This window comes from Cololabis saira, chromosome 7, assembly GCF_033807715.1.
Source record: "Cololabis saira isolate AMF1-May2022 chromosome 7, fColSai1.1, whole genome shotgun sequence".
In the NCBI taxonomy this organism is placed as follows: domain Eukaryota; kingdom Metazoa; phylum Chordata; class Actinopteri; order Beloniformes; family Belonidae; genus Cololabis; species Cololabis saira.
In genome coordinates this window covers 36,704,877-36,728,264 of record NC_084593.1, presented here as the reverse complement: position 1 = coordinate 36,728,264, position 23,388 = coordinate 36,704,877, and the positions used below count along the sequence as shown (strand labels likewise).

Sequence of the window (23,388 nt, the reverse complement as noted above, 5' to 3'; positions counted from 1 at the left end):
ATCCAGCGCTACATTGTGAAAATGATTTCCCTGCACTGTGATATCACTGGGTGAAGATCAAAAGTTGCATTTCTTTTTTTCAGTCTCCTAAAGCAAATTTTGTCATAAAGAGGTTCTTCATGGATATTTCTGTGCTCCTACAAGGCCTAAACATTCATTTGTCTCTGAGGGGAATTCGTATTGATAGTTATGCAGAGCATGCTTCAAATCAAAGTCAATTAAATTTAATGCTAGACTTCAAAAGCTTGTCTTCAATAGAAGTGTTGAGGGGCGCCACCGGCTCACACGTTTAGGCTCATCTCATGGTTTCACAGAGTACAGATTTAAATCAGCCTTTGCCTCTTCTGTCTCTGGCTGCATGAGGAGATCACAGGAAAGTGCAGCAGCCTGATTTAAAAAGAAAAAAAAAGAGCAGGTGTGTGTTTGTCTTTTGGACTGAGAGACTTTCACTCAACCTTTCGCTCCTGCATCTCCCTGCAAACAAAGTGTCTGATACTGTCACCACCAGCAGAAAAATTTCACTCCCACTAAAGTCAAGCCAGAGTGCGCAAAGCAGTGCAGCTGCCAGGTCTTCACGAGTGTACATGTTACTGGGGCTGCGGTTGTCTGTCTGTACGTTATCACGTCTGTGTACGAGCCCCAAACCCTTCATATGTGAGTGAAACTGTGAAGGTGGTGCAACAGGAGGGCCGTGTCAGGATAGAAACACGATGATCTGAGGGTCTAATAATAGAGGCTGACACAGGAACGCATCATAAGCACATGCTAACGAATCAAAAAGACGGTGACGGTGCCAAAACAGCAAACATGATGCTGCTCCACTCTCATCTTACTGCATCTGTAATGATCTTCAAAAGTCTCACCCTCACTTGCTGCTTCTCCTCCTCCTTTTCATGCCCCCCCCCCCCACCCCCCCCATTTTTCTAGCTGCATCTCCCGCACCGTGCCTTGTTACGCTCCTGTCAGTGCAGCTTGGCAGCGTGACTGGCAGGTGTCAGTTTAAGAGTCTTGGGTTCTCCTTGAGGGCCCGGGTGTACATGTGGATGAGCGTGTTTGTGTGCCCTGTATGTTGAGTTCAGCACAAAAATAGAAATCCCAGGGAAATGGTGACAGTTATTGTAAACCTCTAGGCTGCTGAGACTTGTGTTGGTGGGATGGTCTTTCTATCAGTGGGTTGTTGTTTTTTTCGTGTGTCAGGAGGTTAGTGGGCTATAGAGCGAGTGAATATATTTATGCTCCTCATAGCTGCCTCCTCTGATCCTCAGTACTCCATTTAATGTTTTTTTACAGTGATAAATGACCACAAATAAAGAAATAATACTTCACGTTTTTCTCAACCGCTGTGCAGGTCGTGCTTTTTTATGTATTTTTGTTTTATATTTGATGCTGAGAGACATGAAAAAGCTGGAAAACGAAAAAAAAAAAAAAAAACCTGAGTCAATAACAAATTTAAAAAGTGTGATCCTCAGAATAGATGCCTGCTGCCTTTGCTTGTCTCAACACAGTTAGCACCACATATACAGCTCATGTAACCAGAAGTCAAATTATCGATGGAGAGTGCTTTGAACAGACTCGTGTGTGTGTGTAGACATATTCCTGTAAGCAGGTACGTGCACAGTTAACCTGGAGTTCAAACTTACTGCATAATATTGCTGTCGAATTTGATTTACAAACACACACGCCTAATTTGCAAATAGATTAAGCTGTAAACAAACAAAAATGAAACAGATTTTCTAAAAAGTATTTTCTATTAATTTATTTAACATCAGTAGAATATCAGATCTGCATACATTGCACACGCAAGTTCCTTCTTTCCCCTTTTAATTGCTCACATTTAATTGTATCTTTGCACATTATCGCCTTATGCACGTACTGTACTGTTACATATTGTGTGTGTGCGTGTGTGTGTGTGTGTGTGTGTGTGTGTGTGTGTGTGTGTGTGTGTGTGTGTGTGTGTGTGTGTGTGTGTGTGTGTGTGTGTGTGTGTGTGTGTGTGTGTGTGTGTGTGCTCATACATATATGTACTGTATATATTCCTTTCTTCACTTGGAGTTATTGCTTGCCTTGTCACGGGTTTCATTGCCTGGTATGACCTTGCATTATTGCTGACAATAAAGTTTGCACTTTGACTGTGTTCCTCTCTTGGAAGATGTCAGACCTCTGATATCTGTCAGATTTACTAGTGAAAACGCTGATGATTTTTTTTCTCTAATTTTGTTGTTTATTTACTACCAAATCCCAATTACAGAAAAGTATGTTAAAGCTTTTAAATTAGATTTGTAAATGCAACTCAGGGATTTCAGAATTTCCTTACAGCCAGCTTTACCGGTAACTATTGAATAAAGACAATTTACAGTCCCTTTTTAGGCACTTTTAAAATAAAGAGAGTAGAACGTTGACTTGGCAGAGCCCATGCAGGTTGCTTTTGCACAAGTTCAGTGAAACAAACAAACATGGTTATAGAGAGCAGAACTGCATGATTTCATTCTGGCAAGAGAAGGAACAGATTTACTGTTGCACTGTGCGCAGTCTCATAAAACGCCCGTCTGGAAACAGAGGCTAGAGAATGGGAGCGCTTGTAAATTCCCCACAGTACTGCCTGATGGCAGCATCCAAACTGCATTGATCGGAGAGGAGAATGATTAAACCATGCATTAGATAATAAAAAAAGAAAAACTAATCTTTGATGTCCATTTAAACTTAAAGCCCATGACAGATTGTAAGGCCGCAGTCCGTAGTTCAGCGCTTTACATATGCTTGTGTGTGTATATGGAGAGAGTCCCGATGCTTCTCAGTTCTCTCTTTTTTAACAGCAGCCTGTTACGGACACAGAAAGAATTTCCTTCAACTTCACCGTTGTTTTCCATCGATAAATCTCAGCTATACTCACACGGTGGGTTTCGTAGACGTAGATTGAGGCCCAGCTCAATTGCACATGCATGCTGATTAGGTGCTTTCAGACCATCTCATTCTCCTCCCTCCTTCACTGGCACAATCTCTCCATCTGGACGTCTGGCTAATAAATCACGGGTTAGCATTGTGACGTATGTGGCAGGATGCATTAATCTCATAATTACAGAATGAAAAGGTGGCGCTAAATTCCGTGTCACCGTTCCTGCCCAACTGTGCCCCGATCTGCTCAACTGCCTGGTCTCTCTCACAAGCAACGTTTCTGCCATACTTTTATAGGCTTAAAGTTTTTTATCACATAAAAACTTTCTGAATTCCCTTTAAAACAGCTGCTGTGAGTTGTAATTACGCTTTATAAAAGCACAGTTTAGCAAAGTGATTCCTCTGATTAACCAATCATCTCGACTCCCGCAGGTGGCAAAGTCCCCGTACCAGTGCCGCCCTCTTCATTTATCTATAATGCACCACACAGAAAAATCCAAACGTAAATGAAACCCTACTCAAATACCAGCTAAAAACCTTTTTTTCTTTTCGTCCCGACCAGAAATTGAAGCGTTAACGTAATTGTCTTGTAATCAAGGATATTAAAATAGTATTGCATTATGATTGTGATTAACAAGCGCTCTTTTCCACACTCATGATGTATGTAATTCCGTGATTGTGAGGCTCCTCTCGCTCGGCTGCCGGCCGCTCCGTACAGCAGGAGCGTAGCTCATGCAGCTGCTGTCTATCAAATTCCGGCTACACTTATGGAGTTGGGCTGGTGGGGTCACCTAAGACCACGGCCGTCCCCTCGGGGCCTCTGAGAGCGTGTGCGAGTGGGAAACTGAAAGTGAGAGCTTGGGCGCATGCACGTTCAAATGGTCGGGGGCATTAGTCTCTGATTGAGTTTTTAGAGAGCAACGTGGGGTGCGAAAGGCTCCACAATGGTCTAACAGAATTAGTATCTCGTGATGAATGGTGTGTGAGAGCAGCACTGACAGCTCGCTCTCACAAATACACACCAGCGCCAACGTGCGCGCACATGCGTGTGTATGTGTACACCTATACACTTCACCCACTGGTTCAAGGACTTTTCGTCAGCCCACTAAGAGCCGCGCACGCCGGGAATGGGAAAAATTGTTACGGACGCTCGCGCACGCTGCACCGGTGTGTGTGTGTGTGTGTGTGTGTGTGTGTGTGTGTGTGTGTGTGTGTGTGTGTGCGTGTGTGTGCGCGTCTGGCTCAAGCCAAGGGTTTTGACAAAAGCCCTCCGCCCTGGATCAATAATGACTGGACAACTGAGTGCTCGTACGTGCTCACACTTGCACAAAGTGATGACTGCAAAAAGAAAAGAAAAATTGCATCTTTGAAACGATAAAGACACCAGGTTGATGGCGCGGACACGCAGAGACAGGCTCGGAGGCAGACTCAGATCTGTTGGCGGAGAGAGCTGTGCCCTGAAATGTTACAGTAGATGCTGACTCCGGGAGTCCGTCGTGTGACAGAGAGGACAAAAACACAAGGCACGCAACGCCTCAATGGTGAATAAATGGAGAAGGACAGATTATAAAGGCATTCTTGCACACAGATGACAACAAGGGCATGAGTCTTTGTGTAAGTAGACAGCGAGGGTCCACCCATACTGGGAGTGTTATTACCAGCTAAAGGAAAGCCACAGATGGGGTGACAATTCTACAGCATTGGACTCGTAAGGTGTTGACAGCTATGCTGCCAACCTAATAGAGAATTTGGTGAGCTGTAATGGCTTCTCATGCCATCCTCAGACCCTCCAATGAACGAGCGGGAGAAGGAGCGCTGAGAGCAAATTGAGAATTAGCCAGTCAATTGTGGCTGATCATATTTTCCTCTGCATGGTGCTGAAACTACTTAGGTATTTAATTGGTCAGCTCTTTATCTCCTAATAAAGACTGTGGATATCAGAATGAAAAGTGGAATAAAAAAAATTGATAAATAAATAAAAGGCTGATGCGAAGGTAGGGCTGCATTCACTTAAACCATATCTTTAACCCACTGTTATGTTTTTTTTTCTAGCCATTACACTGCTTTGCTCTCTTCAGCTCATGCTTTCATTTTCATTCTTGATTTGTCATATTTTATTTAATCCTTTTCTCCTGCTTTTCCTCCCTGTCTTCCATTTCTTCACGCCCAGTTTACCTAGACGACGAAGGGGGCGAGGATCCGTTTGGAGACTATGTGATCAGTAAGTTACATCTGTCTTTGGCCTCCGTTTGATTCGTCACCCCATTTTTAAATGTGGCTGCTTGTGTGTGATTGTTTTGTGATTTGTTGTCCTCGTCTGGGTGCATACTGCCTTTGCCGGTTGACATCCATGAAACCGACTACTGAGCACATTTTTAAAAGCGTCTGACTGGGCTCCGGCGGAGAGAGCCCGAACATCGCGTCTTGAATCAGTGATTGCACACTTTGCTGTAACTGTTGTGATATTCATGCCCTAAATCAGAACGCGGCATTCGCTTCTGACGCGGCAAAACGACGTCAGGACGTTGGTGTTCAAAGTGCAGGGGGACACGGAGATAATTGGTTTCTGCACATTACTCTTGAGTCTCATCTGATTCAAGGCAGCGGAGCCGCAGTTCTTGTTCACATGCCTCATCTGCATTTACGAGCCCTTTCATTCTGATCTCCTGGTCATTAGCACACGTCCAACTGGTTAATCTCTGTGCACTTGATCAGAGAAAAATGTCTCTGTGTACGTGTTTTCCTTTTCTTTTTTTTTTCTTTTTCCCCTCATCTGCCTCTGGCACCGGAAAGTCAGACATTTATATACATGAGATCTTCTGTGAGCATGGACGTGTGTTAAAATGTGTGCTGCTGAGCGCTGGAATTTGCCACTTTCAAGTCGCAAGCCGCTTGAGCAGCAGCCAATTAGAGCAGAGTGCTTGGTTAAAATCACAGAGACCTTTTGTGTTTTTTGTGTGTTATTGGTTATTTTGAATATTTAGCATGAACTTTTTTGAAATTTCCCACTCCATACTTAAGCGTAGAACCTCAAGGTGAACGCAAAGCAGCTGGGCATTAATGCATTTAGTTATAAAAAAAAAAGCTTTCCTTCTTTTAGCAGGATTTAAATGATAGAAAATATGAATTTACATAATTAAACATTTTGTCGCAAGGATAGACTTCAAGAGAAAATAATCTCTCATATACAAATAAACAGTTAAACACCAGTAAACGTGAAAACCTGAGCAATATTTTGTATATTTTAACCTTGACATGTAAAATGAATGAACATTGGAGAGTTTAATCACTCACGCTGACTGAACTAAATATAAATACATAGATTAGTTTCTTCTGGGTGATTTAAAAAAAAAAACACATTTTCAAAGCTAAAAACCGCTAATGGGATTTTTACCTGTGTGCCTTATTTGAGTCTTTTCGTTCTGAGGAAGTCTGATATTTGCTCTTGCAGTCCTCTGCTGCAAGTAAATAGCATGTCGTCTCTGGAAATGAAAGCCTTGAAATATATTGTATTTGGCGCATATTTCATACGGTAATATGCAGTCTACTGACTGAAATAGGTGACATCTTTACCTTTATTGTTTTATCATGCAGGTACTAAAATCAAATAAGTTTTTATGTAAAGCATGGAGACTCTATGGAGTTTTTTTTTTTTTTTCTTCTTTTAACTTGAGATATCCTGAAACTAATGACCCAAATCGTCCTCCCCTCCCTGACAGTTAGGGAGAACATTCAGTTCTGTCAGTGGCCAAATGCACAAATCAAAAACTCATTTTTCCAGCCCCACCACTGCAATTATTAAAGCAGCATTTCACTTGGGTACATCTGTGCACGTCTTCAGCGTTTCTCGCACAACCCCGGGCTTCCAGAAAACATCTCTCCGAGTTTAATTTCAAATAGATATATTAATAGATTGAACTGCTCCTGTTCGCAGGATGCTGTGACAGCGTAGACTCGGATCGAAGTGGAATTATCCAGCTATGTAATTGTTGTTGAGGCTTGTATTGTTCTTGTTGTTGTCTCATGGTTGCAGGTAGCTATTGATTAACAATGACCAAATTATTATTGTGATTTCTTTATTCAAACAAACCAAAGCTAAACTTGGGAAGCAAAGTAGATGTTTTGGTTGGTACAATCCCCTCACAGCAAGACACTTTCTGCTTGAAAATCTCAGCTCAGGCTTTTCTTTGTGCTGCCGTGGGCTTCTCCCGGGTTATCGAGCTTCATCCAGATACTCCGGCTTCTTCCCACTTTCTAAAAAAGTGCTGTTAGGTCGACTGGTATCGACCGTACGAGTGCGCGTGAGCGCTCGCGGTTGTTTGTCTCATTTGTCTCTGTGTGGCCTTGTGATTGAGTGGTGACATGTCCAGGGTGGACCCCTCCTCTCATCCAACACTTCTGACCCTGTACGGGATTACAGAGGATATATAAAAAGATCAAAAAAAGAGATCATGCTGGCAGTCCAGAAAAGCAGAAGAGACCGTTAACAGCTCCTGCGTGTCTTCCGAGGGGCGATGTGAATTTGTTTGTTGAAGTAAGGAACTCAGTCTGGCTGTCTCGCTGGAAAAAGAATCAATATTCAATTTTGTTTAAAAATGGCGCATGAGGGCATCCGGGTCTGTGCATTCAGAGGCGTCTCATGGCGTAAACTAAGTGGCCGGTTTGCAGACGTGGGCCGCAGGAGCACTAACCCCCCCCCCCTGGATTTCATCGGAAGTTTCTGACCGTGTCATGAATTCATCGCGGGCTTGACCGGCAACATGACTCAAATCTCACAGCGAGGACCGCCATTCTGGATTGATGACCACAGATATTACTGCTGGCTTTGCTCATGTAAAAATAATGTGTCATCACAAGCTACTGGTAGAGAATGCATGAAAATACACTCTGGGTGGAAGAAGCCAGCAGCTCCACTTGCAGCATAGAAAAGAACGACCACACAACGTATTAGATTGCACTTCCTCACTTTCTTACTTTTGCAACCATTCACAAAGGAATACGATATCTCCAGTCTGTGTTGTGGCTCAATTCTGCTCTCACACATCACTGTATCATATATCTGCTTCGTATGCTGAATAACTATATCGTCCATTGAGCTATGGCAACGTTAAGCACTCAAATGCACAAGAAAATGTCAGAGGAATAGATACAGCGAGCAGGTCAATGATGCCAGAAGATTACTAGGATCCTGACTACCGTAGTTGTTTTATTTGTCATCCTTACTTTTTAAACATCAGTAATCGTTTCACTGCCATGTCAGTCAAACATTTTTTAATTTACACAACCGAATCAGTCTTTGGTGATCTAACAATCTCATTTCCCACATGCTGACAGAATAGAGCATAAAACCTGGTATTTTCTTTTCAGTGTCTTTTCCATTTTATTCGCGAGATGTGCTTCGGCATCAGAGTGTGAGGGAAAGTGGCTCATTTGAACTGATCTAAATGTAGAACGTTGAAGTTATACAGCGTTTCCCAGGACTTAAGTGAGGTCTAAATGCATCACAGCATTTTGATCTGCCAGATCATTTGTGGTGGAAAGATGCTGAGCTGAGGTATGTGAAGACATAAAGTTGTAATCAAAGTGTTTTGCCTGAGAAGAAAGTGCAGCGTGACAGCAGTAACAGTCGGGAGACTGCTGACAGATCATAAACTACATTTATTGTTTCGAAGTGAGCAGACAGGGTGTCCTGATGAAAAAAAAAAAAAATCTTGTGGGACGTCTCGTAAAAAAAGCAAAAAAAAAGAGCTTTTATGAGAGAAAATCAGAGTGAAGAGAGAAGGTGTGCTGCGACTGAGCAGATGCTTTCTGTGTTTTTTTCTTTCATATCATTTTAAGAATCAAGGTTTCCAGCCGTTGTGAGTTTATTATTCTAGGATAGAAATAATAATAATAAAAAAGAAAAAGAAATGCGAATCAGTGTCATCATTACCGGGATGCAATCAACAGTGTAGTTAGTAAATCTTCATATTTGCTTTTCTCACATACTTTAAAAATAGAACGTGGGATGCAGCGAATGCTGGGCTGAAGATGCTGAGCTGCACCGTTTCGCCTTCGCTTCTTCAACACGAACACAGCTGTACTTGGCTTTCAGCACTTCCTCCTCCAGCTGAGTGATTATGACAGGCTGATTGGTGTTTTGTGTTCTCGGGGATGAGGGGATCAATGCGGGCCTGATAGCGAGAGCTGGAGAGAAAGCAGAACAACGGATGGGGATGAGTCCTTGTTGCTTTCAAGGAGGAAACTGGGGATCAGCAGAATTTAGGGGGGGAAGAAGCAAGAGTCTTGTGGATTGAACTAAAAGGACAGAGAGGGATGGAATAAGACGGAAAAGGGGGGGGGGGGGGGGGGGGGGAAGGGGGGGTTAAGGAGCAAGTGAGAATGAGATTCAGATTTAACAGTACAGTAGAGGAGAAGGCTGGGGATTAACATTCTGTGACTGTCTGCAAACTCCGGGATAATCTCTGGTGTCCTGCAGTGCACTGTGGGACGCAGACAACTGCTGCAGGGGTTGAGGCCTACCACCAGCACTGTCACTGTGAGTGTGTGAGTGTGTGTGTGAGTGTGTGACACTCACTCCAGTCCAGGCAAGTGGACGAGGTGTTGTTTCCAGCACCGCCACCCAACTCACACACACATCCGACAGTTTTCAGAGTAACTTGATGTATTTCCCCCCGAGGGTCCCGCGGTGTGGACATAGCAGAGGTGTTTTTTTAGTTTCATTATTATTATTATTTAGTTATGAAGCGACACATAAGTATAAAAGGGAGGAAAATGCAATAAGTTGAACAAGCATGCATTTTCCTTGTGTGCACTGTGATTTGAAGTCAGTAGATAGCTCCTTACAGTGTTTTAATCCATATTGATTCGTGCTTCACGCTGCCTCACCGAACGGAGCGCAGCACCGCGGGGCACCGCGCAGCATGGCCCGGCATGCCGCGGCTTTACCTCACATGTCTCCACCGGCTGTTTGTTTACGTGTGAACCCCGAGAGCGCCAGGAAGCGCCCGATACGTGGATGTATTCTTAACGCCGAGGCGGCGTTTCAGTGAGGCCGATCTCCGCGAGCACGTCCAGCGCAGAACTCCATCGTTCAAATAGGATTAAAAGGGTACTGCTGCAATTAATGATCACTGTTAATGACTGTGCACACATACGGGCGGGCTCCAGCCGGAAGCTTGCAGGCATGTTAGGCATTAAGTGGCAAATTCAGGTAATTAACTCTGATTGGACAGTTATTTTCTCCCACTGCCACGAGTGCTGTGGTGGGGAAATAAAAGGTGGATAAACCCCCGTCATTCCTCAACTACTTCATTGCAGCCACTGATAATGCAGAAATGAGCCCATCAGTCTCAGAGTCGATCCGGAATCCAACAAATCCTGCTGTGAATCGTCTTTATCATAGGTCAGCAGAATGATAAAAGTACGCGATGTGGAATTAATTTGTTTAAACTGCTGTGTTTTTGTTTCATCACAACAGCGCGCATTCATAAGGATAATCGCTCCGTTTGATGTTTGTATGGATACTGAGCAATGAAACAGACCCTGATTAAAGCCGAACTGTTCAGCAGAACAAAGCAGCAGCGCACATGTCAATATTTCAGGAAAAACTGTTTCTTCTCTGCTCAATACTTGCTTTAATAGGTTGCCTTTGTTTTGCAGGGGAGTCAAATGGGAGGAAAGAGATGAAATGAATAAATCTATATCAGAGTCTCTAACCTCTGATTGTGCAGGTGTCCTTTGTTTTACCACTTAAAACTCCGAGCTGGCTAATCATCAGGTGCGCGTCTGATTTGCTCTTTTATCTCCATAAGCAAACGTGAAGATAAGCTGCTATCTCAGCTGATCTCCTTGTCTGAGCTCTTTCCATGCTAATACCAAGTAGCGGTTGCAGCAGCCAAGCAGAAGTCCAGCAAACAGTGGAGGATGCCATTACGAATCTTGATGAGTTGTTTTGCTTTCTCTCTTTTCATTGCCACCAAACAGACGTGTAAGAAGCGTTCAAGTCTGTCTCTCTCACCAGTTTGATGGGCTCAAAGCCATCCGCGCTTTATGCAGTGGAGTATCTGCCCCTCCATTTAGAATCAATAGTGCATCTCGGTCACCTTTATACGTAATCAATGGGTCAGCCTGGACAGCCCCGGCCTTAGTCCCCAGCGGGCCCCCCTGCAAAGTCATAACTATCTATTTTAGGGCAGACAGCAGCAAGTCACTGTAATCAATAGAAATGCATACAGTACGTAAGTCCCGAGCTGATCTTTGACACGAGCTGCAGGGTCATTCAAGCGCGTTTCAATAAATCGCTGTAACTAGAAAACAAGTGCCTTCATCTTTATGCTCTGAATTTCAAGAGAAGGATGTAAACATGTTTCGCAGCTGTAACAACAGGCAACTTCAAGAAAGAAACACAAAAGAGTGCGTCAGCCAGCAGAGAAATGAGAGCAGCTTTGAGTTATAGCAGGCAGCGACTTTGTATCCATTTCAGCAACATTTTGCAGGATTACGGCTTTACTGTGTCGCTGTTGTTTGAAAGCAAATACCAGGGGAGAAAGAGCGGCTGTCCAAATGCCGTTCCAACCTCCCTGCCATTACTTCCTCAGTGTCGCTGCACTCAAGTCACAGAAGCTGTTTTTTTGGTTGCTGTTTTTTTAAACAACGGAATATTACCGTATTTTCTGGACTATAAGCCGCACCTGCATATAAGCCGCACCCGCTCTATTTTTAAAAAAATAATAAAAAAAAGATATACAAGCCGCATCCGCTCTATTGGAAAAAAAAAAAAAAAAAAAAAGATGTGCAAAACGCAGATATTTATGTTAGATTAGATATTTACTACATGTCCAGAAGGATTTTGAACTGTAAATGATGTACATGTTTGTACCTAAATAGATCCTTTCCTAACAGTGTCTTTTAACACGGCAGCAACTTTGCTGATTAAAACGGGACAGAACCAAGAGAAAATAACCGGTATTTATTTCTATTTATCTGTTTGAAATCTGCTTCTACTTCTATCTGCTAAAGAAGAAGTAGCGTATTCTTCTTTGCATTTATTTTGTCTTAGTTTTGATTCTAATTCCGGTTAGCGGTGGAAGAAAAATCCACAGAATAGCCGCACCTTTGTATAAGCTGCACGGTTGAAAACCTATGAAAAAAGTAGCGGCTTATAGTCCAGAAAATATGGTAATACAAAAAAAAGGAAATAAACAGCGAAAAAAGGATCAATAACAAATGGACGGTCCTGAGTTAAGATATAATTTTGCCAACGCCGGTCAAATGTGATGAGACTGACGAAGTCTGCTCTGAAGTCATCAAGTAACTTTCTCCTGAACCCTGCAGTCATGGACTGAATCAGTATCATCCCGCCAGATCAATACTGGTATGGATCAGTCACCTCTGGGCATAATTATTGCAGCCCAGACTCTCTGAAGCTTTTAAAAATGAATTGACTAATGGCGCGTCAGTGGAGTGCTATCACCCCTGTTTTCTGTTCGGGAATATGAAGACACTGCAGAGCGGAGGATGAGCAGCATGAAGCAGAAAACGCTGGGAGAAGAATGACGTTCTCGCGGCGTTATCACACGCTACACTTTTTAGTCTCGAGTCATTTTGTTTCACACCTTCTTTTTCATGTCATTTAACTTATTTTGGATTTGCCTTAGAGGCCCTTTAACGTGGCCTTCTTCTCTTTCTCAAGGCGTTCCTCATCAGCGTAGGCGACCGAGATGTTGATCAGTCTATCAGAAGCACTTTTCTGTTTGCTGGCACAGGACTTTTCTTCTTCTATTCTGTTCTCAAAAATAACTCCCCATGCATTGTTCTTCAAGTATTCATTTTAACAGTGTTGCATGGTTTTGTGAGTTCTCGTGTTGTGAGGAGGCAGAAAAGCTATATCTGGCTATCAGAGTGAAAATGTCAAGAAGAGTGCAAAAGAAAGATCTGTCTGTCTTTGCTCAGTGGATTCACCTGATCTTTCAGCCCTGTGCTCCGCAGTATCTCCGTCTTTTTGTACGTGTGCATGCTCCCACCTCAATCAATGTTTCACTCATGTTTGTTTGTGCCTAAGTTTGTGAAGGAAAGCAAGCGTGAGACGAAGACAAGCGTTCTTAACTTTTTTTAACAGATCTCATTTCTGCTTTTCTTCTCCATCGCTTTGTCGTCGCGTTTGTTCCTCCGTCTTCGAGTTCTTCACAGAACTGTTGGATCTTCTAGTTTTTCTGGGGTGTTTTTTGTGTTTTGTTTTGTTTTCTTTAAACCACTTAACTGCAAGTATTCAGAAGAACATTCCTCGGCCTTCTCGGGCCAAAAATATATAAAATGCAGCATCTTTTGCTCGTTTTTTTTTCCGTCACTCCTTTTTTTACCCTTCATTGTATTTGTGCTTTTGCAGCGAAACATAGAAAACATTGGAAAGATAAAAATAAGAGTAGCATCCTTGTAATATCAGGAGTACTCGCATCGTGTTTAACGCACTCACATAACACAGAAATACACACACATCTGTTAATAATTAGCTCTGAGTATACTTGACTCTATGTTAAGGGCCAATCCAAAGATTGGTGGTGTGGGATGAGAGGTATAAAAAGTGAGAGATTGCTCACCCTTTCCAATACACCCACACACACACACACACACACACACACACACACATCCACATACACGTACCTATTCCCTTATCTCTGTCTTGTCTCTGTCGTATGGTTCAAAACCAAATCCTGTTCGCCTTCTCGGGCCCACACATTTAGACTGTGACACAGTGAGGTGCACATTACGGGTCTAAATAGCTTTGAAGCAGTGTCACATAGCCAAGTCTCTTTCTAATCAGGCCACTTACACACATGTAAACCCACATGCACACACTTTGCGGAGGCCATGTGCTGGGACGGTGATAGAGGGTTGGCAGTTGGCAGACAGACAGCAGACGCTGTTCTTCGACATCAAACGTCTCAGAGCAGAATCTCACTTTCAGGCCTACTCACTCCCTCTCTGTCGCGCACACACACACACACACACACACACACACACACACACACACACACACTCGCAAACACACCAGCGCACATTTTCCTCTGATCTTCCTGCCAAAACTCAAAGACTTGGAAGGACCAATGAACACACACGAGCAGGCACGTACACACTGACATATAACCAAATATTATGAAGTCTTGAATTACATTTCATCAGCTGCGGTTGAAACCTGCTCTGCGAGAAGCAAGTGCGGGTTGCACATGTGGATGCAAAACAGTTACAAACATATTTTCTTCCCTTCAACACTACATGCAGTCATGCATTATGGTCATAAACACACAGAGGAGCAAATGCACACACAAACATGCAGGGAATGTTGCAGCAGGATATGCAACGGCATCTTTGAGCGACATACAGTGTTATTTATGTGGAAAAGCTTTCGTATTCATCCAAACCATGAAGTTTTCCCCAAGAGCAACCAAGTACATGCCATAACTAAACCTAAACAAGTGGTTTTATGCTGCCTGTACGGAATCAAACAGAGAGAGAGAGAGGGAGAGAGGCAGAGAGAGAGAGAGACTAAAACAGCAATCCGTTAGAGAAGGGACAACTGCAGTGTCCTTGCACGTGAGAATAAAAAAAAAATTGTTTTGGTTGTGTCAAACCTAGGTCTCCAAAATAAAAGCATCAGATATTGCACAATGAAAAGAAAGAACACCTTGTGCGTATTGTAGATAAACATTGACAAAGTAGCTGTATTAGAGTAACAGGAAATGAAAGGTCGCCAAAGTGAAGAGCTTTTGGACACCCGCATGTGAGAGTGGTACCTTCACAATAGTAAACGAGAGAAAATCTTTTATTTTATTTTTCTAAACTGATGTTCCTCCAGACTCCAGAGAATATACTTCAAAGAACGCCGCGGCTGGTGAAATCTGATCTCAGAGGAACATGTAAATAGAAACAATGCCAATAAAAGGTCATTTTGCAGCTTTGTTGTGGTAAACACAAATTCTCTGATCATTCTGGGCTTAGAGTGTGGTTTCGCTTGCTCCGTGATAATGTATAAAGACCCAAAAAATCAGCTTTTGGAGGCTATAAGGAATTACAGTGACCAAGAATATGTAAAATGAGCATAACTTAAAACAGAAATACATTTCTAACGATGAGTTTCCCACACGACACAACTGGTTTCTGTCAAGCCATTTGGTCCTTTTTAACTAGTTTTGATTTCCAAACCCAAAAAACTGTTCATTGTTCCTGATCAAGCGGGCAGAATTCCAGGTTCTCAGGCTCTAGAGACTCTATTAATGAGGATACAGTGGAAACAAAACTAAGTCTACTATAAATGTCATGATTAAACCTTTGCTTAGCTGCGCTGAATAATTTAAAGATCTCGCTTACTCATGATGGATGAATGGTAACAGACAGTGATGGAGAGTGGACTCAGCAGACAAGATGGAGGGATACTGTAAAGAAATGATTGATAAGAAGGGAAGATGATTCACTGACTCATCTTGGCCCAGCAGGAGCTGCAAATAGAACCATAGGCGGCTCGGAGAGAAGAAACTGGCTTCTTTTTGCCTTTGGGAAGCTTGGAGGAGGACTTGTGATAAATAAGAGTGAGAAGGAGAGAGCAAAGCTGCGAACAAAGCATTTGTTTTTGTTCTGTTTTGTCTTTTTATATGTACATCATACAAAGTTGGCAAGTTTTTGTCACCCTTTCACAGAGACCCACACACTTCTGTGCCCACACCATGAGCAGACTACTACCTACCAATCCACTATAAAGACACGAACCGCCTTCACCTCGACATCCGTTGGCCATAGGATGCAGTATTGATTCTTGGAGTAGCTGCATTCTGCCTCTATGGGCCCGATTTACTAAGATCCTAAATAAAGAGTACTAAATTGCGTGTGCACTGAAAAAGTTTGCACGTGCTGTTGTTGTGTGTTTTGCGGGTGATCAACTAAGATTGCGTGCGCAATTGATAACAGGTGCAAACAGCAGTATTTAAATGAGGTGTTGCGTGTCTTACGGTTTGCGAGCGCAAAATGAAATTTGACAAGTTGGAGTTAGAGATATTAGTGGAAGAGGCAAATTGTTGTGCCGTATCCAGCACCCCTGCCGTGAAAAGCCCCCCCTCGTATATTCAATGATAAGTAGACCAAGAAAAAAAACAACACACTGACACTTCAATATATTTATATATACACACTCACACAAACACATACTTAGGAGTTTATATTATATATATTTACAAATATTATGGAAGACAACACAGTAAGCAGGCTATTAATTAATGACATCAATAACCATTTACCCGATTTTTGTTATCTGTGACTGTGATTGTGGGAAAGTATGACTATTGTGGAATCCATGAGCGCATTTAAACATGAATCATTAACACAAAACTGGACGCTAAACAGAACGTGACACGGAATGAGAATATCATTTTTGTCAGACGAGGGGGTGCTTTTCACGGCAGGGGTGCTGAATACGGCACAACACCGGGGTATGACAACTGCAGAACAAGTATAGGCGCACAATGAGAAACACTTTTTTCTCCATGAAAACACGTGATTTATTTATTATCACAAATAAAAAAATGAATGTGCCTCCTGTGGCAACCTTTTGCTGAATAATACTCTATTTAACATTCAAATAAAATATTTCTCCTTTTGCATGTGGAGATTAGCACCTTCCTTTCGAACGGATTAAATACAGACGCAATCACAATCCCCGCAAAAACTTTCAGGCTTGGTAAATCTCATTGCGTGAGGTAAATGAACATATTTGCATTTTCCCCTCCCAGTATTTAGCGCTTTCTGCCGCGTACGCCCCATATTGATTATTCATCAGGGCAAAGGTACTAAATGAACAGCGTGTGCTATTTTGCTCATTTGAGAGGCGCAGTCCTCTTTGCACGCTGTTAGTAGATCAGCTTGCACATTGGTTTGCGCGTGATGTCAAGTTTGCACACGTTTTTACGCTCGCAAACCTTTAGTAAATCGGGCCCTATGAGTATTTTTCAGTGTCAAGAAATGGCCCATATTTTGTTCTTTCTTTTCTCCAGTGATGTTTAGGTGTTTGGTAGATGCATGCGCCTCTCCTCTGGAGAAAGTTGGTCGGCCCCTCTGCCCTTCAAAGTCACTTGGAATTCATCTGCGAGCCAGACCCTGACAGCTGTTTGTTTTTCCTCTCCGGAGAGGGGAAGTGGAATGGATGGATGGCGAGTAGGGGGTGCTTAATGAGTGAGAAAGTGGCAGATATTAAGAAGGGGCACAAGAAGAATGGGAGTGAGACTTTGGGCGAAAACTTGGGGGAAACGGCGGCGGAGGATTGTTTCTACTAGTGCCCTTTGTGGTCTCAGTGCTATTTGGCTTGTTGAGCATTTGAGACACACGGAACAATAAGTGGTGCTCTGAACGGCTTCCATTAGTATCCCTCATAGACCGCAACATAGCTTAAACGTGTTGAATCTGTTTAGCAGCATGAATACAAAGCAGGGCAAGGCAGCCGAGATAAAAGAACAGAAGGGTCTCCAAGCAATCCCTCGGTGTAAATATAGATTTTTCATAAAAAGAAAGTCTCTGTATTGTATTAGTGTGTCATTTGGGATCAGTAAAAAGAAAAGTTAGAACCTCTACAGCTGAGTGTGATGTAGAGGAAACCCAGTGGGATGTGTTGGGTGTAGGTGGACGAGCATATGGGCGCAGAGCAAGAGAGAGGGAAGGAAGATGTTGGGGGGGGGGGTCGTGATGTCTTGAAAGCGGAGGAGAAAAACAGCACTGGCGTTGGGAGGGGAGTCATAGGTGAGAGGAGAGCAGCTGAAAGAAATAAGAAGAAGAGGAGGCTCGCAATTTGATACCTAGGCAAAGAGGAGCGGTGTCAAGGGAGATACGCTGTCCTATTTTTATTTTCCTCCTTCTGGGAGCCCCTATTCAGTTGATCTATCCATCATAATGACAGAAACCCCCCAAACTCACTGGTTTCTCTTTTTTCCTCCTCCCTCTTCCCTCTTCCCTCTTCCGCTCTTCTCTGCATCTATTTTCACGCATATTTCCTCGTTCATTTTTATCAAAATTTCAAGGCCCTCTTCAGACTGTACGCAGTCAAGGCTCTCAGACAGTAAATGCCTATTGACTAACAATGACCGTTTTATGTATGCAAAGCTCAGTCTGACAATGAGCTCACACTCACAATGCAGCCACTGTGCTCCCCCTCCGAGGGTGAATCCTTCTCGCTCACACATTTTTGCGGTCTTTCCTACGCTGTCACAAGCAATTCATTTGGTCATAGCTTGTGTGTATTGATCTGCACGGCTTAGGCGTTGTAATCTCTTCAGTCTGCACAGTAAGGAGCCATCACTAGACATATACACACTCTCTAGCCTGTAATCAAATACCCCCCTTTTTCCTGGAAAATACACATTTACTTTCCGGAGTGTAATGTTTGTCTAACGGATGAACACCAAAACTTTTAATTTACGTTTGCTCTTTCATGAAACGCAGGGAGGCACGTGTTGTTGTTTTTAATTGTTCCGATTATTTGTCCATGAAAGGTTTTTCTTGTTCCTCAATTTTTTGTTGTTTTTTGCTGGAGTTTGATAGAAGTTTTTACAGAAGGATCATCATCTTAATCATCTTACACGGAGAGAAAAGACAAAGTTGCGAGTGCATTAAGCCCTGTGTGATCAGCCTTTCATTCTCCTCTTTTCTCCCCTTTATTTTCCAAGTACAAAGGCGTTTATTCAGCTCCTCAAACCCCCCATGTTCGGGATGTCGTCTCCATGTTAAAGCCGTCCTGAACCCCTGCTCGTCGTATCCGAATCCTCCAAACCCTCTTGGCTCCTCGTAATAATCCAGATTTGTGTTGGTCTGAAGCTCTTCAGCGTTTCTGGGTTCTTTTCTCGATAGCTGCGTGTGATTTCTATTCAAATACGATACGATGCAAATATTTTCTCCACTTTACATATTTGGAATCTTTGTAATCATGCCGGACCATCAGGGAGGCATCTGCTCGCTCCAGTTTTCATCTTACAGTGCATGATAATGACCAAAAGGGACAGCCACAGTAAACACCAACAACAAGGGCTCGAGTGAGAAATTATGCTAAACTGTGAGCTACATTTTTACTGTATATAGGCCTTTGATATTTTATTATCATATATTTTGTATGTAAAGGCCTCATATCTCTTGAAAATGATGTATATTGCATACATGCACACGTTTCATGCTTGGCATCAAATACAAAGCGTCATGCTGAGTCCATGATGAAAATATTTCGGTTAAGGAAAGCAGACGTTTGTCATACCACAACAAGTGCAAGCAACAAGTTATAAGGCAGCGTTTGGTAACAATATTTGCAGCTGCAAAATTAAAAAGTTTTGTCACACAAGACAACATGCTGTCAGATTAGATTAAGGCACGTTGGGGTTTTTTTGTGTGTGTTTTTTTAGTCTGTCAGCAGCTACTCATAGGTGTTGGCACCTTCACTGGTTTCCTGTTCACAGCAGACAAGCTTGGATTGATGCACCCTGTTAGAAGATGTCGTCTGACAGGCTCATCTCAGAGTGTTTGTAGTTGAAATATGGGAGAAGAAAATGAAAAATTTACCTTCCGCTTTCTTTGGTTTTATATGTTTTGTTGAGGCAGTTGCTCTGTAATACAACCATATATATGTATGTATGTATGTATGTATATATATATATATATATATATATATATATATATATATATATATATATATATATATATATATATATATACATATATATATATTATTATTATTTATATTTATAGATATTTATAGATATAGATTTTAAGTGTGTATGTATATATATATATATATATATATATATATATATATATATATATATATATAATGTGTGTCCGTGTGTGTATGTACATATATACCTATACATACAGTAATATATATATGAAAGTATTATATATATATATATATATATATATATATATATATATATATATATATATATATATAGATATAGATAGATAGATAGATAGATAGATAGATAGATAGATATTTATAGATATAGATTTTTAAGTATGTATATATATATATATATATATACAGTAATATATATTACAGTATAATATATATACATATAATATACATATATATATATATATATATATATATATATATATATATATATATATATATATATATATATATATATATATATATATATATATGGCATGATTTTGTGACATCACAGTCCCTCATAAGAGTAGTATAGTCCTGAAATTTCATAGTCATGAAATTTCTTCAAAAGTAATTACTACTAATACTAAAATATTAATTATATGTTTTTATGACCTGAAAAGTCTATTTTATGTCTCATAATCTCACTTAAAGAAACATTACCATCTCAGAGGTTAAAACAGCTTCACTAGAAGCATCAAATGCCTTCAAACATGTTGTTTTTAAATCAGGTAAATATATAATTTTAATAATTTTTATCTTCATCAAAGATTAAAATGTAAGGTAAACTCAGATAAGCCACATACATTTATTTATTGAAATTCTTAATACAAATTTCCTTCATCTTGCTGCTTTTATTGATACTGATATTTTTTAAAGTTGCAGCTCAATTTTATAATTGCTTGTTTTTATTTTTCAATAATATTTAACAGATATGACTACAAATTAAAAAAGAAAAGCATTTCACTTGCCTTTTTTTGTTTCTTTTTTTTTTGCATCTGCTTAACTGCCTCCCTCTTGAAACTGCAACGGCATTTCAGTAATCTCTGAATAATCTTTGGTCTAGACGCAAAGTTCCCCGTTGAGAAGAACTCTGCGCGAGCTGGGTGGCTCTCCACACTTCTTGCCGTGGGGTGATAACCTTTCCTCACTTCCCTTTTATTCCACCAAATCCCTTCTTTTGGCATCTCATGAAACGCGGCCCGTCCGTGTGTGTCTGCAAGTCAAACAGTCAAATGAGCATAGAGATGAAAGCCATTTCATGTAGTTGTGCTTGGATGTGAGTCAGTGTGTCTCTGGTGCAGGGTTTAAAAAAAAAAAAAAAGGAGAACAAAAAAGGAGAAAGCACTCAACCCCCAAAATCCAGTGACAATCCCCTGTTTTGCTTTTCAAATCAGGTTTTACAAACATCCTTCACTGCGCTCTCTATCCATGCATCCTCCTGAAACTCCAGATTCCAGTGATTTCAGTGGTGTACAGGATTGGTATTATTCTGGCTATCAGTTGCTTGGAACATATAGCTGCTGTTAGCCAGTATAGTACTTACTCTTCACATGGTTGTTGACACACATATTAATTCCTCTTTTTAAAACTGCACCAGCATTGTTTTCGCAGCGCCGAGCAAATGATTCCTCGGTGCCGTCGCCACATCGGGTACAACATAACGCATGAGCTTCCAGCTTTGTTTTCCAATGTAGTTAAATTCAACAGGGCGGAAAGCAACCAAAGTCCCTTTTGCGAAGCAAAAACATCTGCTAAATGGTCACATCTCACTCTCCGAACCATAGCTGCAACCAGGCTTTACAAGGTGTGTGCTTGTGGGTGTGTGTCCGTCTGTGTCTGTGCCATGTGCCTGTGTTGCGTGGTGTGTGAGTCTGGCGGTGCAGAAACCCTGGCTAACCTCCTCTGTGCTTCCCAATGTCCTGTCTCTGAAGAGCAATGGCCATTAAGCAGCTGTTCACTTCTAAAGCCACAGAAAAAATGTGAGAGCCGCGAGAATGCAAATGAGTCTCTGTATGCGCCAAAACTCCTCCGGAGGGACGGGCCGTTAGGTCACACTCGCACAGAAGCTCGCACAGCACAGTACATGTGCCGGCGCATGCACCTAAACCGTGCAAGTTGCACAAATGCACTCGTGTGCAGCTAGGTTAGCCTCCCTTTTATGTAGTGCAAGGATCCTCTGGAGTATCAAATGATTTTGCTGTAACTACATTTCTCTTGAAATCGGTGAGCAGAGTCTTTAAAGTCCAGCGCTTCTGATTAAAAAGACTCCAGGTACAGACTTTCATCTGTTGTAACTACCTGTATCAAGCTACAATTCCTTATGTGGGCTACACTTGATGTAGTGCTTGTCTTTTCCTCTATAAGTGCTTGTTGGAGTCGGTTCCATGTGAAATGTGTTCATACAACATAACTCCAGTAACTCCAGACTTACAGCAGGATACCACCGGTGAAAGCTGTGAGGAAAAAGAGGTTCTTCATTTGTGTGCACGCATGTAAAGTTGCTTTCGTCAATAAAAATTATGACTAAATATCGTCGTCAACGAAGCTTTATCACCTGAGGAAAACGAGACGAGACGCAAGGAAAATAATGGTCATGTGACGATAACGATAATTAAATATATAATGCAATATCGTAGAGGAATAAAAACGAGACTAAAATGTAGATTACAAAATAAAAACTGCTAAAATGTGTCTTCATTTTTGTTGACCAAAACGAGACGAGACGAAATGTTATAACAAAGCTCCTTAATATAATTTTTTTAAGTAGTAGTAGTTAGGGGTGTGCAAACAAGGGTACCTCCCGATTCGATTTCGATTATTGGAGCTTCGATTCTTCGATTCTTCGATTATAACGATTGTCGATTCGATTCGATTATTGGTGCCACGATTCTTCGATTATTGTGATTTTTAACGCTTTTTTCCATAAAAGATTGATTTTGTCTTCATCTGTGGCTACATTTGTAAATAAATGTATTTTTCAAAGACACAAAATAATTTATTTTATGACTATGTAAACATTTGCTCTTTGACTTACTTAACTTTGACCAGGGAAAGCTGCACTTGCATGAGAGCCCCCTTTATTGGCGGAAAACACTGAAAACGGTCAAGCCCTGGATTTAATGAGTTAATTAATTCAAGTAAACAAGATATGTACTTCCATCAAATGTATGTAGTGTAAACATATCTGCCATATTTCAAGTGAACAATAAGAAATGTGACTTCTTGAAAATGAAATGATTCAGCAGCTTATTCAGTCTCTGGATAGGATAACTTAATTTTTTTATTTTTTTTTTAATTTTTTTTAATTAATCGATTCCAAATCGTCACGTGACGCATCGCGATGCATCGACACATTGATGAATTGCACCCACCTCTAGTAGTAGTTTCCTCTGGTTTCTGCTGCTGGGTGACGTCACGTCCTCAATCCCAGTCGCTTCAGCGGGGAATCAGGTCCAGAAGATGCAGCTGCAGAGTTAGAGGCTGATGCCGTTAACGCAGAGCTCTAGGTTCATGTCAATTAAAAACAAAGTTACATAGAGAAACGTGGGGATCTGCTCTGGGGCTGGGAAAAGAAGAAGAGACCATCTTTGGATACACTTTCCTACATAGACCTGGAAAAGAAAACCCAATGTGTCGTTGAAAAAGAAAAAGAAAAAAGAAAGGGGAGAAATGCGGAAAAATGAATATGTTGTAAACTCAAATTAGAGCATCTTCTGTATCTGGAATTAATGTATTCTTGAGTCTATAAGGTAACAATAATATAACAATAAGATAATCTTGTTTGAATTGTAAAATTGGTT

General features: G+C 41.4%; 1 protein-coding gene across 8 annotated transcripts in view; it reads left to right on the top strand.

Moving 5' to 3' along the window:
- Positions 1-23,388, top strand: part of tenm2a (teneurin transmembrane protein 2a) — a 246,226-nt gene that overhangs the window by 91,747 nt on the left and 131,091 nt on the right. For all 8 annotated transcript variants that reach the window (XM_061725794.1, XM_061725796.1, XM_061725795.1 and 5 more), the window contains one exon: positions 5,063-5,113. In XM_061725794.1, coding sequence (XP_061581778.1) covers positions 5,063-5,113 — 51 coding nt within the window. The remainder of the gene's footprint in view (positions 1-5,062; positions 5,114-23,388) is intronic.